Source organism: Delphinapterus leucas, chromosome 9, assembly GCF_059928025.1.
Source record: "Delphinapterus leucas isolate spDelLeu-1000000601 "Yukka" chromosome 9, BTC_Dleu_Yukka2, whole genome shotgun sequence".
NCBI classification, from domain to species: domain Eukaryota; kingdom Metazoa; phylum Chordata; class Mammalia; order Artiodactyla; family Monodontidae; genus Delphinapterus; species Delphinapterus leucas.
In genome coordinates, this window is record NC_143137.1 from 40941076 (window position 1) to 40958697 (window position 17622).

Consider the following 17622-nt stretch of genomic DNA (forward strand, 5'->3'; position numbering starts at 1 on the left):
GTGCTGAGTGTGTGGGCGTGTGTGCATGTACACGGAATTCGTGTTTCCCTGGAATCAAACTACCAGGAAGCCGACATAAGGAGAAAGTTAGCACTTTTTATGAGAAAGTGACACAGGACAAATTCTCGTTCAACTGAGGAATAAACAATCTGACCTCAGGAATTTATATTTTTTAAACATTAAGTGTCAGATAAAATATCTGGTGTCTCTTTTAATGGGAGGTAATAGGGTTTAGGGAAAAATTATAGAGGGATAGGAAATTTAACATTTTCTAAGATTTATTAATCACTAAATTTCCTTCTGTACAATGGACAGTGCCTTTCCGTTCATAATGATATGCTTAGCTCTGTGAGCCTGCAATGTGCTTTACCGTTTAATCGCCCCCAAACTCCGTTGTTTTTTTTTAATAAGATTTTTATTTTGGAATAATTTCAAGTTTACAAAAAAGTTGTGAAGATTCCATAGACAGCACACCCTCACCCAAGTTTCCCCTAATGTTAACATTTTAACATTACTTGGTCAAAACTAAAGAAGCCAACATTACCCTTGTACGTGACTAGTAACCAAACTTCAAAGTTGATTTGGATTTCACCAGTTTTTCCTCTAATGTCCTTCCTCTGTTCCAGGATCTAATCCAGGACACACATTGCATTTAGGGTCTCCCTAGTCTCCTCTAGTCTATGATGGGTTTTCAGTCTTTCCTTGCTTTTCATGACCTTGACAGTTTTCAGGAGTACTGGTTAAGTATGTTCATTAAATGTCCCTCAAATTGGGATTTGTTTAATGTTTTTATATTGATTAGACAGTCTTTTTTTTTTTTTTTTTTGGAAGGAACACCACAGAGGTTAAGTGCCCTTCTCATCACATTTTATCAGGGCTACCTGATACCCACATGACATCCAGGGGGACGTTAACCTTGATCACTTTGTTAAGGTGGTGTTTGCCAGGCTTCCTCATGGGAAAGTCACTATTTTTCCCTTTTCCTTTTCTCTGTTCTTTAGAACTGGGTCACTAAGTCCAAACCACACTCAATAGGATGGGGGCTTTAAGCCCACCTCCTGGAGAAGGGAGTATATTATTTGGAATTCTTCTGCAAAGATATATCTCCCCTTCCCTATTTATGTATCCAGTTATTCATTTATGTCAATATAGAGTTGTGTATATGTATTTCATACTTTGAGTTATAATTCAGTACTACGTTACTTATTTTCTTGCTCAGATTTTTTCAGCTTTGGCCACTGGGAGCTCTTTCAGGTTTGCCCTGGGTCCTTTTGACACAGCTCCATTCCATTGCTTTTTTTTTCTTTGCTTGTTGTCTTTCTTTCTTCCTTTCTTCATTCCTTCTTTTTTTCCTTTCTTTCTTTAGAATTTCCTTACTTTCTGGTAATGCCAGATGATCCAGGGTCATCTTGTATTTTTCCTGCCCCAACCCTACAATCCACCACTTTCGAAGGAGACCTGGTTCCTTTTACTGGAGGATGGTGTTTAGAAACTGAGATCTGGTTGCTGGGTGTGCCTGTTGTTACTAGGATGGCATTGCTTCTAGATCCTCCTAGAGGAGAGTTTAGTAAAGTATATTTGTATGTATGTAAGCCATGAATCTACCCATCTGTTTGTGTGTGTGTGGGCATGACTTCATACTGATGTCTCCAACTTTAGTAGAGTATCACAGGGCCAAACTCTATTTTATAGGTATAGTTATCAAACATATTTTACCTCTGAGGCTTAAGGTCTTGACCCAGGTCTCATACCTAGTGAGTAGAACCTGAACTCAACCTGCAGCTCTTCACATCAGCACACCTGTGTTTGGCATAAATTATGAAGCACATTCAGAGTAGCCAGCCCTCAGTGTCAGAAAGTAAACACGGCTCTGGTTTTAGCTTTAATGAAATATTATGAAGAGCTTAATTTCCAAGAACCTTGCACAAGTATCCCAACTTTCTCATTACCAGTTAAATCATATAGTCAGTCACTCACATAGTCAGTCACGCCTCAACAAACATTTCTCAAGCACTTACTGTGTGCCAGCCCTGCTGCGAGGCACCCTGAGTAAGCTATCTCTTTTGACCATCACGTATCTGCAGGACAGATATGATTCCCCCATTTTATTTATAAATAAGTCTACTGAGACCTAGAGGATTAAAAGCCTTGCCTAACGTCCTGTAGCTTCTACAGAATGATTCTGTCTTCTTTTTTCTGGCAGCAAATATTTATAGAGAATGAATTATGTAGGACAGTATTCCAGCAAATGAGGCGGGCAATTGCAATGCAAAGAGTGATTCTAGACAGGGAGACCAACTTGTAGACAAACTATGATGAAGAGACAAGTAGGTGCAAAGAGGAACAGAAAGCTCAGCAGAGAAGGGCTGGGCCCTCCCTGGAAGGAGTGGAGGTGACTGTCTTCAAGGTGGAGTAAGTGTTGACACGGCACTCCAGGCCTCGCCTGTCTCAGCGCCTTGTTCTTGGGCCCTTTGCCCAGAACCCTTCCAGTTCTCTGCACGGTCAGCACCTTCTCCTCCTTCAGCTTTCTGTTGAAATGTCCCCTCCTCACAGGTGCCTTCCTGAAACCGCCCATCTGAAGAAGGTCTCCTTTGCTCTCACATAACACTGTTTCTTTCATAGCACTTGAGGGCAGGGACCATGTGTTTCTTGCTCACGATCATGTTTCCAGGACTGTGCAATGCCTGGCACAGTGTAGGTGCTTCATAAGATTTGTTAAATGAAAGCTAAGATGGGAAGGGCAGTTCTGAACATGTATGTGCTTTACTTCCTTTCTTGTGAGTATTTATCTGGTCTCAATGGAATATACCGGAGTGTAAAAGGTTTAGCTTATTTTAGAACGTGAACCAGTTTTCAGAAATATGTGTGGAGTCCCACCTCAGTGCATCTGGTTCAGTATTTCTGGGGTGAGCCTATGCACTTCTACAAAGCTTCTGATGAGCACTAAAGGGTGAGAAGTGTTGGCTCAAGCCTGAAAGCTGCCATCAACAAGCCTGAAAGTTTTGTCTCTCCTCCTGCTACTGGCCTTTTCTTTGTCATCTCGTAGCTTCCCAGACACCCAGAGTCACGTGTCTCCACTTATCCCCTAGCATTATCCTTGGTTCCTTGATTTCTGCCCCTTTTCTCATGGATTCATTAACAAACTCTGTTTGTGGGTTTCTAGTCTCCAGTCCCCTGGGAATAAGGCCTCATAGAAGGGCTGAGGGAACTGGAGGTTTCAGAAATAATCTATTTAGAGTTCACTCCTTTCTTATGGATTTTCTCATAACAGTATGCTAATTGGGCATGGTTGCACTGAAATTATCTACACCCAAGGAAGAAAATGAGGATACCTATTAACCTGCTCAGGTCTGTCCCATTCCAAAAATTAAATTAAAAAATAAACCTCCCAAAACCCCCATTCCTCTCCAGCTACAATCAAATTTCTCTGCTGCCTCTAATTGAGGGGCATTTCAATAGGGTGGTTATGAGCACAGGTCTTACAGCCAGAGCACCTGGGCTCGAAACCTGGCTGCATTTCTTACTCCGTCTCTCCTGAAGCAAGTTGCTCAATCACTCTGGGCCTCAGTTTCTTCATCTATAAAATGGTGACAATACTCAGACTCCGTGGCTGTTATGAATATTTAACAACTTAATATATATTTCTATGTGCGTTCATACGCATACATACATACAAGCGCGTATGTGTACTGTCTGGGGGGGAGGGGATTGAGTTTTAGGACAGTGCTCTGCTTATAATAAGTACTAATGAGCGTTAGCCGCCGCAGCAGCAGAATCCAGCAACTTTTTAAAAGAGGAGAGCTTTTCTTCACCTCCCATTTGCTTCTCAAGCTACTGCAGGCTGGCCTCTAGCCCCATCACTCTCATGAAACACCTCCCCTTAAGGCCACCGATGACCTCCTAAACGTCAAATCTAAAAGCCTTTCTTACCCGTCAACTGCCGCATTTGGCGCTTCTTGCCACTCCCTTCCCGAGAAACTCCTCTGCCCTTTTCTGGTTCTCTTTGCACTACTCTGTCCCTTTGAGGGTTACCCTTCCCTTCCTAAGCACCAGGACCCACCCAACCAAAACTCTGCTCACTCTGGGCTTTCTCCCTGAGTGATTATAGGCAGGACAGCCTGGTGGCTAAGCACAGAGATTCAGATGCCAGCCTGAGGGTGTCAGTGACCCTGGCTCCACCGTGTACTTGCTGAGTGATTTGAGATATATCACCTAACTTCCTTGTGTTTCTTCATATGTTAAGTGGGGAATATAGGACAGCCTACCTCCAAGGGCTAATGTGAGGATTACATAAATTAATATGTGTGGAAATTCTTAGAATAGTGACTGATCATTATAAACATACAGAATGTTTGCTGTTGTAAGCCTCACAAATGAAGCTCAAGACTTTCCTCAGAGCTTCTGCCAGCGCATACAGCTTCCAGATAAATATCCTCGTCTGTAGGTCCCAAAGACACCTTGAACATAACATGTCAGAAACTATCGTCTTTTCCACACATCAGCTATCCCTCCCATATTCCATATCTCAGTTTTGAAACCACCTTTCACCCACCTAAATGGTTCTTTCTAGTCTATTCCCCTTCTCCATCCTCCATTCCACCTGCCTAATTCAGGGGCTTATCATTTCTAGGATGGAGTACTGCAACAACGTTGTAACTGATATCTCTAACTCTAGCCTTGAAATCCTCAAATCCAGGCACCAAAGTGATGTTTCCAAACGCAAATCAGACCATGTTCCCTTTCCTGCTTAAATCCCTCAGAGCCATCCATCAAGGTCAGGACGAAGTCTGAGTTCCATTAGTTAGCCTGTCTCTACCTACCCAGCCTTTTTCTTGGAGAAACTGCCTTATCTACTTCTCTCCAGCAACTCAACACTTCTTATCATTTGCATCACATCCTGCTGGGTCTCACCTCCCAGCCTTGCTCTATTTTCCCCTGTACCTGTAATATACCCTTTCCCTGAGTCATCCTTTAAGACCCAGATCAGTTGTCACCTTCTGGTAGAAACCATCTGACACTTATGCTCCCACTCCAGTGAGGATTAGACTCCCTTCCTCATTGTCCCCAAGATACCGTATCCTAACAGCTATCATTGCACTTTCGGTGTTGCATTTTAGTCATTAGTTTAAGTGTCTGGCTCTACGAGACTGACTGCTGGACTACAAGTTGTAAAGCTGGGACTATACCTGAGCCAGCTCTCTCTCCCCACTGCCTGGTATGCATATAGGAGGCTGGCACACTACTTGTGCACAATAAATGCGTATTGAATGAATGGGCTTACATTTGAACCCAGTTCTTTCTATAAAATAGGACAGTAATGCCTTGGTAATACCCCTTCTCTCTACATTCCTTCCCATCACTTGCTGGAGTCTGTACTCCCAGAGCATCTTCTTCTTTATCTTTTTTACAGACCCAACCTAAGCCTTAAGATGTCTTGATCCCATTTTTTTTAACAATAAAGTATTTTTTAATTAAAAAAAAAAGATGTCTTGATCCATCTATCTAGACTTGGGCCTTTCCTGCCACTAATCTTCCAGATGACTCATCATGGGCATTCATTCTGTCCTTTCCAGTTCTCCACTCTGACCAAGGCCATAGTTATCTCCCAGAAATGCATCTCTGCATTATTCCCCTACTGAGACAGCCTAGCGTTCATTATAATAGGAGCCTCAAACTTGAATAGTTTGGGAGGCATGTTCTCAGAGGCTACCACAGTTCTTGGAATCAAGTATACGTTCAATAAATGGTGATTTTTTTAAATAAAATGAAGTAATGAATGAGCAGTGAGGTCAAATTGGCAAGAGGATTGGAGTTTAGCATCTCCTCTGTTTAAAACCAAACTGTTGTCTAGTAACCATCAATTATTCCTTTGTTCTTGTTCAAGAAAAGTAATCTCTGACCCCGAGCTCCATTTTGTTTAACATGGTGTGTGTGTGTGTGTGTGTGTGTGTGTGTGTGTGTGTGTGTGTTTGGGTAAATTTCTTTAACCTATCTGTGTTATGACTTGGCTTTTTTTGTGGCAGGTACATAGAAAATAAAAATGATTAAGTGTTCTCAGTTTAACAGAATCTCTGTGACAAACAAGGAAAGGAAATTGCTTCCTCTGTCATCATGGTTACATTGAAGCCTCCAAGGTTACTACCATGGACAACTCTAGCAAACTAGTAGCTCAAAACCTGAACTAAATAGAAAAAATTAAGCTTCTCTTCTCCTTCAGTTGTCTGGTCAACCTACCCAACTTGTATTTGCTCTTCTCCTGTTCTCCACCCTAACTCTGTATAGTACATGAGTGTTTTCTTACAAATCCAGGACTACGAGAAAACAAATTATTACATAAGAAAGAAGGCATTTGTGTGATCGTCAGAGTTTTAGGTTAAGGAAATTTCCTTCTTGAGTGATAGCTATTCTTCAACTGTGACTTGGCAAATCATTAGAAAATCAAATGTTATTTTTGAAGAGAACAAAAATCCGAGAAAGAATAACCTACAGGGCTTCCCTGGTGGCGCAGTGGTTGAGAGTCCACCTGCCGATGCAGGGGACACGGGTTCGTGCCCCGGTCTGGGAGGATCCCACATGCTGCGGAGCGGCTGGGCCCATGAGCCATGGCTGCTGGGCCTGCACGTCCGGAGCCTGTGCTCCGCAACGGGAGAGGCTGCAACAGTGAGAGGCCCGCGTACCGGAAAAAAAAAAAAAAGAAGAATAACCTACAGCTTTGGAACATTTTTTGTGTACCTTGATATTCTGGAAGACTTAATAAAGTTTTCCAAATTACCTCACTTAATAAACTCATAGCTGTGTCTGGAAGACAACCATATCTCTGATAACTGAGGCCAGAAATGGGACTAAGGTGAAAAGAGCCTTGGCTAAACCTGATAGGCTTTCAAGGCATGGACAGTCATTCTCTTAGTCTCATAATAGCATTTACTAAGCCCCTATTGTATGATAGGTACACATTAGGGGCTGAAAAACAAAAGGCAATTGACAACCATAATCTGAGTGGCTGTAACATACCCAAAGCTGGACTAAGTACTTATCATACATCATCTAAAATCCTCCCACACAATTGCGAAGTTATTCCATTATCCCAATTTTATACATGAGAAACCAAAATTCAAGTAAATTGTTGGTTGTGGAGTTGTTTACTTGACAGTATTTCTAAGGTTCCTCTTTAAGCATCTCAGGAAATTATGAGCAGTGAGATAAATTACAGGGGAATATAGCCATCTAGATGCACAAAAGTCAGCTTAAAAGCTTAAACTGGAACAGAATATAGTATCTAAAAATAAACCCCAATGCATTTGAGATTCTTGTTTTTGATAAAAAAAAGATAGCCTTTCAGATCAGTGGCAAAATACTGATTTATTCAGTAAATGGGTGGGATTAAAGACTAGCCATCTGGGGAATAAAATTTAAGCTAGGTGTTTATCTATTCCTTATGGCAAAATACATCCCAAATAAATTAAAGGTTGAATCATAAAGAATGGAACCATAAAACAAGAAAAACCTGAGCAATTTTATTCATAATTTGCCCAAAGTCACAAAGGGACATATGAATACATCTAACTTATAAAAGCCTGGCATACACAAAGTCAAAAGACAAATGGCAAACTGGGAAATGTTTTTGTAATATGCCATACTATAAATTATTTTCTCCATGATTCAAAGAGCTCTTACAAAATCAAAAAGAAAAAACAGAGCAAAGGCTGCAAAAAAAATTGGTCTATAGAAGAAGAAGATCAAGGGGCCAAAAATGACGGGGGGATATGATGATCCTTTTCTCATAATTAAAAAAGTGAAAACTAAATGAGATTCCATCTACCTCTTATGTATTCTGCAAAACTGTCTGAAGTTCATTAGACAAGAAATTATCACAGAAACAGAAAGGCTGTAAATATCAGAGACCACTAAATTAAATTGCTCTCTGAAGACTTGGAGGTTTAAAACCCTAACAGAACTTAGAACAACATTTAACAGCATACTTGGGTGTATAGTCTGCTATTCAATAATTTCCCCCAGCATTTCAAAGGATTTGACAGATGTTCCAAGCCGTATTTTGGTTTAAGTCTATATTTGGAATCTTGGAGAATGTATCTACTCAGACTTATTTAAAGTCTTTTTTGGGGGTCATTAAGCTCTTAGCAATCCCAAGAATCTTCAGTGGATAGTACTAACAATGCAAATGTTAAGTTACCCTTGACTTCTGATAAGTAGAAGAAATCAGATAATTCCAAGGAAGGTACTTACTTATATGGTATTCAAATTTGGAAATGTTTCTAGCCTGCTTTTAAGAAGTTAAAAAATAAGGACAACTATATATCTCTTGAGAATATGCTTTCTTCCCTTAGCTCAAGAAAAGCTAATGACCCTATTGAATTTGAAAAGTTCTAAAAGATACTTACCTAAGATATCTAAAAGATATCTTACCTAATTAATCACCCACATCTGAGCTCAGATCAGAAGTCATTTCTTCTAAGAAGTTTTCCTTGATGCCCCAAGTTAAGTTAGGTCCTCTAGGATTCCTCTTCTTTCATGGCATTCCATGCTTCCAGAACTTATCCCAATTGTAATTAAACGGTTGTACAATAAGATAAATAACTGTAAAATTATTATTTAATGTCTGCCCCATCTGTTAACATGTAAGTTCCATGAAAGCAGATAATCTGGCTGATTTATTTCTCGAGTTCCCTGTGACTTCCCCAGAGCCCAGCACATTTCACTGCATATATTAATTGCTCAATAAATATTTGTTCAATGAGCAGTATTTTATATAGAATAATGGCCTCCCCAAAGAGGTCCACATTCTAGTCCTCACAATCTGTGAATGTTGCCTTACATGGCAAAAAAGACTTTGCAAGCATGATTAAGTTAAGGTTCTATAGATGGAGAGATTATCCTGAATCATCTGGACGAGCCCAGTGTAATCACAGGGGTCCTTATAAGAGAAAGGCAGGAGGTTCAGCATGAGAGAAGAAAATGTGACAACAGACATATTGGTCAGAGTGATGAGGCCATCAGCCAAGGAATGGGTGCAGCTGCTAGAAACCGAAAAGGCAAGAAACAGATTCTCCCCCTGGAAAGTACAGAGGGAACCAGCCCTGCTGATACATGATTTTAGCCTACTAAGACTCATTTAGGACTTCTGGCCTCCAGAGCTATAAAAGAATAAATTTGTGGGGACTTCCCGGGTGGTCCAGTGGTTAAGACTCCGTGCTTCCACTGCAGAGGGCACGGGTTCGATCTCTGCTCAGGGAACTAAAGATCCCACAGGTTGAGTGGCATGGCCAAAAAAAAGAATAAATTTGTGGTTTTTTTTAAGCTACCAAATTTGTGGTAATTTGTTATGGCAACAGTAGGAATCTAAGATGAAGAAATTGATTAATTGTGTAACATAAGGCAAGACTGATCTAGGAACCTGAACACAAATAGAATAACAGTAAAAAATTAGAATAGTACGTTACAAAGTACTTGACCCAAGACAACCCAATGACTGAACCACACCCACTATCTGATGAACTCAATTATTTGCCAGAAATCATGTGTTTAAAGAGTAGGACAATATCAAATAATAAGAAAAACCCATGGAGTCCAGCCATGGAGAACTTGGGCACATGCCCAGGTACTAGGGAAGAAACTGTCAAAATGAAACAAAATTCATCGTGAGGCCTTGGACAATTCACTTAAACAGTACTGGGTTGTGGACTGCTCCACTATAAAGTAAGGATAAGAACTGTTCAGTCCTACCTTGCTGAGTAGGTATATGGTATATACAGTGCCTGGTAGAGAACCTGATACATAGAAGAACCTCTGTAAGTATGTAGTGATGATGGCAGTGGCGGTGGTTAGAGTAAAATCAGTGAATTATATCAGGAAAAGTTGTGGGGTGGGAATAGTGTTATTTAAAATAAGACTTTTTTTTAATAGGTATTTCCTATAGAAATGGATAAAAGCAGTGTGACTAAATGTACTCATGATACTAATAGCTCCACAGTGCAGAATTGGTCCAGGAGAAGAAAAGGAGGAAATTTAGCTAATGGTAAAATATGTACGAAGAAAAGACATTTAGTGATATAAGGGAATGCATTCAAAAGTGGTGGTGTTTTCTGTTACTTTTACAGTTCTTTCTTTCTCTCTCTCCTTTTTTGGTCTCTGGAAGAAGAAAATGAAATGAACAGATTTCATTTTTTTCCACATATCTTAAAGTCATAAAGCTGGGAAATGTGGGAACATGAAAATCAGATTGGACTTTGGCAGAGCTAAATCCTATGCATTGGAAAATAGCCACTGTAGGTTATGGTGGAATGCAGATAAAATAATAAACCAGCAAATTCCAGCCAGACATGCCACTATTTGATAAAAACTTATATGAGCAAAACCATCATGGGTATATGCTGCTGTGTGCTCTGATGATCAAGCAAAGTGTCGACCTCTCCCCTTTTGTAGACTGCTAGGGAGCCATGCCATGTTGTCCCTGGAATTTTCCAAGTCCTTGAATAAAGAAGTGCAATATACATATCCATGTTTCTTTGGGCTGTAAGATCCTAGGCTGAGGGCTTATATCTCTGTAAGCCTGTGTGATGGCTTCCTCTGCAATTCACTCATGAGAGCGTTAAATAGACTCTGAAGGGGATTTGAAACGGGAATAAGGAAACATTACAATCAAAGGGAGAAAGTAATGAGAAGCTGAAAAGATTTGACCATAACAGGTTGCAGGATCAAATGAGTACTTCCAGAACCAAGCCCCTCATTGTTGATGGAGAATCTGCTTATGCCTCAGATAATTGCTCTCAGTGAGTCAGAAACATCATTACAGGTTCCAACTAGGAGGGGTTTATATCCAGCGCACAATCTATTCCCCAACTTTCTCTCCAACCACTGATCACAGTTGCGCCCTCCATTCCGAAGTTGTAATTTTTCAGAAGATGGAAGCGTGGTCTTCATGCTTTAGAAACAATGGCTTAAACGCTAGATTGTGGACAGTGAAAGGTTACCAAGGAGAGAGAGCGATTATCTTCATTTTCACATTGCTTACAATTTGCCCCCTTTGCCTGTCATTAAGACAAGCAAACAAAATTAGCTTTAACAAATGTCTTTGAGTCCTTCCATCCAATTTTACAGATAGAAAGCAGACGCTCAGAGGTTACATAATTTAACCATGGCCATCTGCAAGCAGAGCTGGTGGTTCAGGTCTCTGGACTCCAGCACCTTTCCCACCATTGCCACACTATTTTCCAAGAAGGAAGTATGCCTGAAATTTTAATACAAGCCAGATAAGATGACTCATGAGGTCATTTAGGCTCAGGGGAATGGCAAGTGTACCTCTTATGGAGTGTGGATGACTTAATGCAGAGAATCACACGGCTGGGGGAGAGCTCTGGCTCTGTATGCCAAGCACCTGCGCAAATGTGTAGAAATTCATGTAACCTAGGGCCAAGTGCAGTTGTAAGCATATGATTGATAATGAAAGGAGAAAGAAATATTCATTCAGCCAGTCATTTCTCTGTGTAATCATTCATTCTATTCATTCATTTCACAAGTACTTATTAAGTATCTATGTCATGCCATGAATTATATATTAGGGATGTAATAGTGAATGACACATAATCCTTCTCATCAAGGGTTTTATAACTTGGGAGAGAAGATTGACAGCAAACTGTGATAAGACTACAATGTAGAAAGTGTTAAGTAATAATTACTATTATCCCTATTTTATAGATGAGGTAACTGGGTCTTAGAGTGGATGCATAACTTGCCCAAAGTCACAGAGCCAATAAGTGGCACAGTCCAGATTCAATTCAGACCTGTGTGACACAAAAATCTTTGCTTTTACTCCCACTCTGGGAGATGCTAATAGGTGTGCTAGAGAAGAAAATTGTTGTTGTTTTAAGTTTTAAAGGTTTGGGACATCTGTAAACTAAATGTCCTACTGGGAGAGCTACAGCACATATTAGCATATTCAAGGGTTTGAGCCACTTTGTGGTAAGGAATACTATTTAGAAAGGCGTTTCCCAAACATTCAAATGTTTCAGCCAAAGCACACTGCACTGTATTGACAACGATGGGAAAACAGGCAGAGAATGTAGTGTGCAGGGGATGCTCCGGAACTCAACACAACGTCCCTCGACTTTTCAGGAGTATTGGTGAATTGGACAGGACACATTCACAAAGTGGGCCTTCTCAGGTTCTGTGATGTTAAAGAATTGAATTCTGGTACGCTCAGGAGTGAAGGAAATAAAGAAAAATCGTATTTTTAGGCATGAGTTTCTACAGGGAATAATTTTTAGTGATGGGGTTATCTGCTATCAATTATAGCAGCAGTAGATTTGAAAATTACAGAAAGTGCCTTTTGTTCACGTGGTACTTTGACAGCACTGACAGGCTCCACAAAGGAGAAAGCCCCTGGGACGTGAAATGATTTTAGACGTGAGTTTCTTATTGTCAAAGAGCAGGCATTTATGAGGGGGTTTGAGGGTGGGGAGAAGATCTCTGATCTACTCCAGATCTTTTCTAGAAGTTTATTAGGACAGGCTCTTCCTCTCCCCCAGATTTCATGGCATAAATTGATTTACAAATGGAGCAAGGTTTGAACGAAGCCATCCCCGTGGACTTGACTGCCCCCTGAAGGCAGTAAGTACATAAATAACTCCAGCAGAAGGCAGACCAGAAGAGTTAAGAGAGAAGGACAAAAGCGCATTGAGGCCATTTCTGTTAGGTACAAAGACAAATGTAGGAAGCTCCGCTGCTTCTAATTTTTTATCAGATAGTGGAGTGTCGGGCCTTTGGGTGGAATTTGCTGGTCTATTATTATATCTGCTTTCCACTGTATCCTCCAGTGGCTATTTTTCAATACATAGGATTTAGCTTTACCAAAGCATTTTTTAGAAGCACTTACGATTTTTTTTTTTTTAATGTTGGTATTAGTGCACTTAAGCTGTGGGAGACAGTGGTGCTCTGGTCAAGCCAAGACCCGATAAATCTGCCCTCAGCATTCCAGGGAGGACCCCAAAAGCAGCAACTGTGCCCAGTACTAAAGGGATCAGAAGGCATTTGGTGAAGCCCTTGTCACTTCTTCTTCTTCTTCTTTTTTTGGTTGTCTTTATCCCTCACTAAACATTGATCTCCCCTGAGAACTGAGCTGGATTAAAATCAAATCAGTTATCTCGAGGGGATCCAAGTGGCCTCTCCTAAAAAGACATTGCCAATACCCTCTCTCTGCTTCATCTCACTTCTGTTTACTGTATTTACTGTACTAGTTCCTGGTGTTTCCTTGCCAGCCCAGAAACTATGGGAGGGCAGGCAGGTCTGTTCACCCCCAGATCTCCAGGGTCCTCACCACATCCCTGTGCTGGGAACAAATCATTTTCTTTTTCAGTAAGAAACAGGGCAACATGTATTGAGTTCTTTTTTTAAAAAAGCATGTACTGCTGAATTTGTGTTCATTATTGAATATTTAGAAAACACAGAAAAGAACCAAAAGGAAAAGTTATCAACAACAGTTATTATGGCATATTTCTTTGCAGAATTTTTTTTTGTATGTGTAAAATCTGATAGCCTGTTCTTTTCTTGCTTAGCACAATATCATAAATGTTTTCCTTTTATTTCTGTATCAACTGAGCACCTACTATGTAGCAGGAACTGTGCTAGGCCCTGTAGATGCTTGAGATGGACCTTAAAATGCAAAGGGGTATTTCCAAAGCAGAGAAGCAGGGGACCCATAATTAAGGCAGAGGGACTCCACCTTCAATATTGTGGACAATGAACTTTAAGCTAACAAGGGCAGCCAAAAAGGACACCATAATAGAAATTTGCAGCTAGATCTAGTGTCTTATAATGACCCTACCAGAAATACTTACTTGATACAATAGGAAATTTTCCAGGATTTATCAAAATCCCAGAAAAGGACAAAATTGCAGTCAGTAAGGTCAGCTTTTGAATGGGGCCATTTCCTAAGCAGTCTTTCTGTTAAAGACATCGATGTCTTCAAAGTGAGGATTGTAATGAACTGTCTTGGCCCTGCTGTCAGCCAATCAGAATGGACACTGGGTGCCATGTTGGATCAAGGTCTGAAGATGCCCACCGGACTGTACCGTGACATTGGCCCCTACGTTGACTGATCACAGGGAGGTCTGGGGAGTCCTAAGGAGAGGCTGGATGGCCAAGGCAGTGATGGGGGGCACTCAGGGACACAACTACTCACCAACTGGAACAGTAGTGCTTCAGTGGCTTAAGACGCATACACTGTACAAGCGCATACTGGCCACAAGACCTACCTGGAGAGAAACTTCTTTTCTCAAGTTGCTAACGTGCGCTCTTAGCTGTCAGCGGGCCTGCTGCCTGTGAGACAAGAGCCGTGGTTTGCCATCCTTTGAACTTGAGCAGGTGGAATACAATTTGGGGCAGACACTAGGGAGAGGGGTTCAGAGCCAGCCCATGGGGCGCAAGCTGCAGCTGGCTCCGCCCCCCTCCTTCCTAAATAACCTCCTGGAAAATTCATTCTAACCCAGGCTCCCACTGAGCAGTCACACCTCCACTCACGTACACACAACGTGGCTGAGGTCTTCAGAACACACGGGGCTCCATGGTGGAGGAAGGCATCTCCCAGGGTGAAGAACACGCAAAATGGTCATGTAGGGACTCAACTCCTGAACAAAGGCCAGCACCTCCCAAGAGGCCTCTCCTGCTGACCAGCCAGCTCCAAGTCTATCCCAGTACCTGTATTTTCTGCTTAGGTGAAGGGACAACATTCCCAGTTACCTGGACTGAGAACTATGGCACTCTCCCTGAACCTCAGCTTCCCTACTGATTTGGGTGAGGGGATAGCTGGGGCTGAAAGACAGTTTTCCAATCAAACTATCAATGACTGAGCAGGGGCTATCAGGGTAGGCCCTGGACTAGAGGCCTGACATGATGTCCTGTAATCCTCACAGCACGCTATGAGGTCAGTAGCTATAATTCCCACGTTGCAGATAATGAAAATAGGGCTTTCGTATATGTCAAGGAATTCTGGGGATACTGAGGGGCTCAGAATATAACTTGCTTAAGGATTCACAGCTAGTCAGCAGCAGAGCTGGAGTTTGAACACAGGCATGTAAACCATCACCCAAGTTCTATTAGGGCCACACAGGAGACAGCCTGAGGAGGAGTATGGCGGGGTCAGGACATTTGAGGAGGGGGGACCAAAGCTCTGGGAAGCAGTGCTGGGAGCGAATACTTCCCCTCCCCCACCCCCTGCCCCAGGTTACTTTTCTCCCAACCCTCCCAAAAATACACAGATATGGAGCTCCACAACAAAAGTTATTGGTAATAATTAGCTAACCCTTTATACTTGCAACATAAACTCAGAAGATGCCCTTGGGTGCTCTAGAAACGGGGATGTCAAAGCAGGAGAAGAAGAGGTGAACAAGAGGTGGAGTCAGCTCGAAGAGCAGCTGTCATCCGTGCTTCTGTCCTGCAGCACAAGGCACTCAGGTTGTCTGTCGACCACCTCCTGCCCTGAGGCTTTCAGATCCAAAAGCAAGTTACTAAGTTTAGCATAGCGGGCAGGAAGACAGAGGTTCAGATGACATCTCTGTTGGACACTGGCTCTGAGATCTTCAGACAGTTTCTTAGCTTTTCTGCATCTTAATTTCCTCATCTGTAAAAAGGTCATATATCTCAGAGTTGCTGTGAAGATTAAATAAGATAATATTTGTGAAGTGCTTAGCGTGGCATCTGGCACAGTGCAAATCCCTTAATAGAGAGTTATTAACATGAAATTGCTTTCTTGTGAATTATTTTATCAGAAATTTATGGAATAATTCCTTTATTGCTAGGTTACGAACTTAAAAAAACTAACTTTGGAAAACACGGAGAAAGGAAAGATAAGACACAAGTTGTAATATTGTCTAACTTAATTTTTATAGGAGTCGTGGAAATTGACACTAGAGAAGGCAAGACAGATTGTCAAGAAATCCCCAACTCTGGTAAGCAACCAACGGGGAGAATGCCAGTGTTTTCCTTGGCACGTTCACCTCCAAAGGCCAGGGGCTACCCCGGACACAAACCCACAACACAACACGCCACAGTTCAATTGGGTTGGAATAGGAATATGAGCCCCTTCCTCTTTTTTCTCCTCTCTTCTCTCTAGAGCAGCGTTTCTCAACTCCGGTTGTGGGCACCGTCCTGGGCATTGTAGGATGTTAGCAGCATCCCTGTCCTCTACCCACTAGGTGCCAGCACCCACCCCCCCAATAGTCGTGACAGCCAAAAATGTCTCCTGGCATTGCCACATATCCTCTGGTACTCACTGTTGAGAACTGCTGCCCTCAGGTAGACCGTATTGGAGGAGGCTGTATCCTCCTGCTTCTCCACTTTCTATATATGTGATCTAGGCTGAGCCTCAGTTTCCCTATCAGTGAGGTAGGGACAATAACAGTGTTCCTTTCTCAAAGCATGGATGTCAGGACTAAGAGAGTTTATGTGTGGGGGGTGTCTGGTATCATGCCTGGGACTTATCTAGCACTCTATATATGCCAGCTAAAATCATCACCATTATTATTCTTTTCCTCTAATTTTTCCTCTTTGCAATCATAGTTTTATTCAACAGAATGCCTAGTTCAAATCAGTTATCATTAAGTCAAGTATTTGACTTGGGCCCTGGTGGCCAATCAGCCCCAGTTGAAGAGGAAGCAGAAAGGTAAACCTTCAAAGAACAGTGTCTCCCTAATGCTAGCAGTCCTGGCAGGAAGGAAGCATTCATCAGAGATGAGAGGGCATGGCCTTCGTCCTTGGCTTCTCCCTACTGGCCCTGATTCAATACATTCAAAGTAGTATTGATTTGGTAACATGGAAATAAAGGGGAGGAAAATTCCTCATGGCTTGGTTTGTCAGACTTAACAAATAAAAACAGAGGATGCCCAATTAAATTTGAATTTCAAATAAATAATGAATAATTATTTAGTATAAGTATGTCCAGTACAATATTTTATTTGGCAACCCTACTTGTGGGGGGCACATGGATTTTGATGTACAAGGCTGATACACGTTGCATGACAGTATGCGGGCATTTCTGCACAATTGATTAATCAATCACAATGCCTGCATCTCCAATTATTATTTAATTCAGTGAATAATTAAAGGCCAACCATAGCTGGTTCAGCTAATCTGCTTAAGTTATTGAATAAGAAACTGAAACATCACATGAAACCCTTGACCACCACCTTCAGAACTCTAAACAGACTGGAGAATAATACCGTTTTTCTCTTACTCTTCTCAACATGCATCTAAAAACTTATTCTCAGGACATCGTTTACTTCACTAGTACAAACTGCCTTGGCATTAACTCAAAGACTAATTAGGATTTTATAATTTTTCGTTTCTGTCACCAGAATTGCGAGCATAATTCATGGGGCAGGATTCCAATCATGACTTGCAAGAAGCCAGAAAAAAAAAAAAAAAATCAACTGAACAATTCACCAATTAAAAAAAAACACAACTCCTCAAAAACCTCCTCCAACTTATTTACTCTCTAGATTAAAGCTATCAGGGAAAAAATAATCAGGAAATGCAAATAAGCATCTTGAAAAACTGCTCAGACGATATTGGCTGCAATTAACTCCATTGTGATGGTTGACGTAACTGCCGACC

The 17622-nt window shown here is 41.5% G+C and overlaps 1 protein-coding gene across 6 annotated transcripts in view; it reads left to right on the forward strand.

The window, feature by feature from the left end:
* AOAH (acyloxyacyl hydrolase) overlaps window positions 1-17622 on the forward strand; it is a 166966-nt gene that overhangs the window by 32433 nt on the left and 116911 nt on the right. For 5 of the 6 annotated variants that reach the window (XR_016394296.1, XM_089917519.1, XM_022583292.3 and 2 more), the window contains one exon: window positions 15900-15959. The exons of the other annotated variant lie outside the window; for it this stretch is intronic. Coding sequence is in view for 4 of the 5 variants with exons in the window: in XM_089917519.1 (XP_089773645.1) it covers window positions 15900-15959 (60 nt within the window). In the remaining variant the exon portion in view is untranslated. The remainder of the gene's footprint in view (window positions 1-15899; window positions 15960-17622) is intronic. 6 annotated transcript variants of the gene reach the window in all.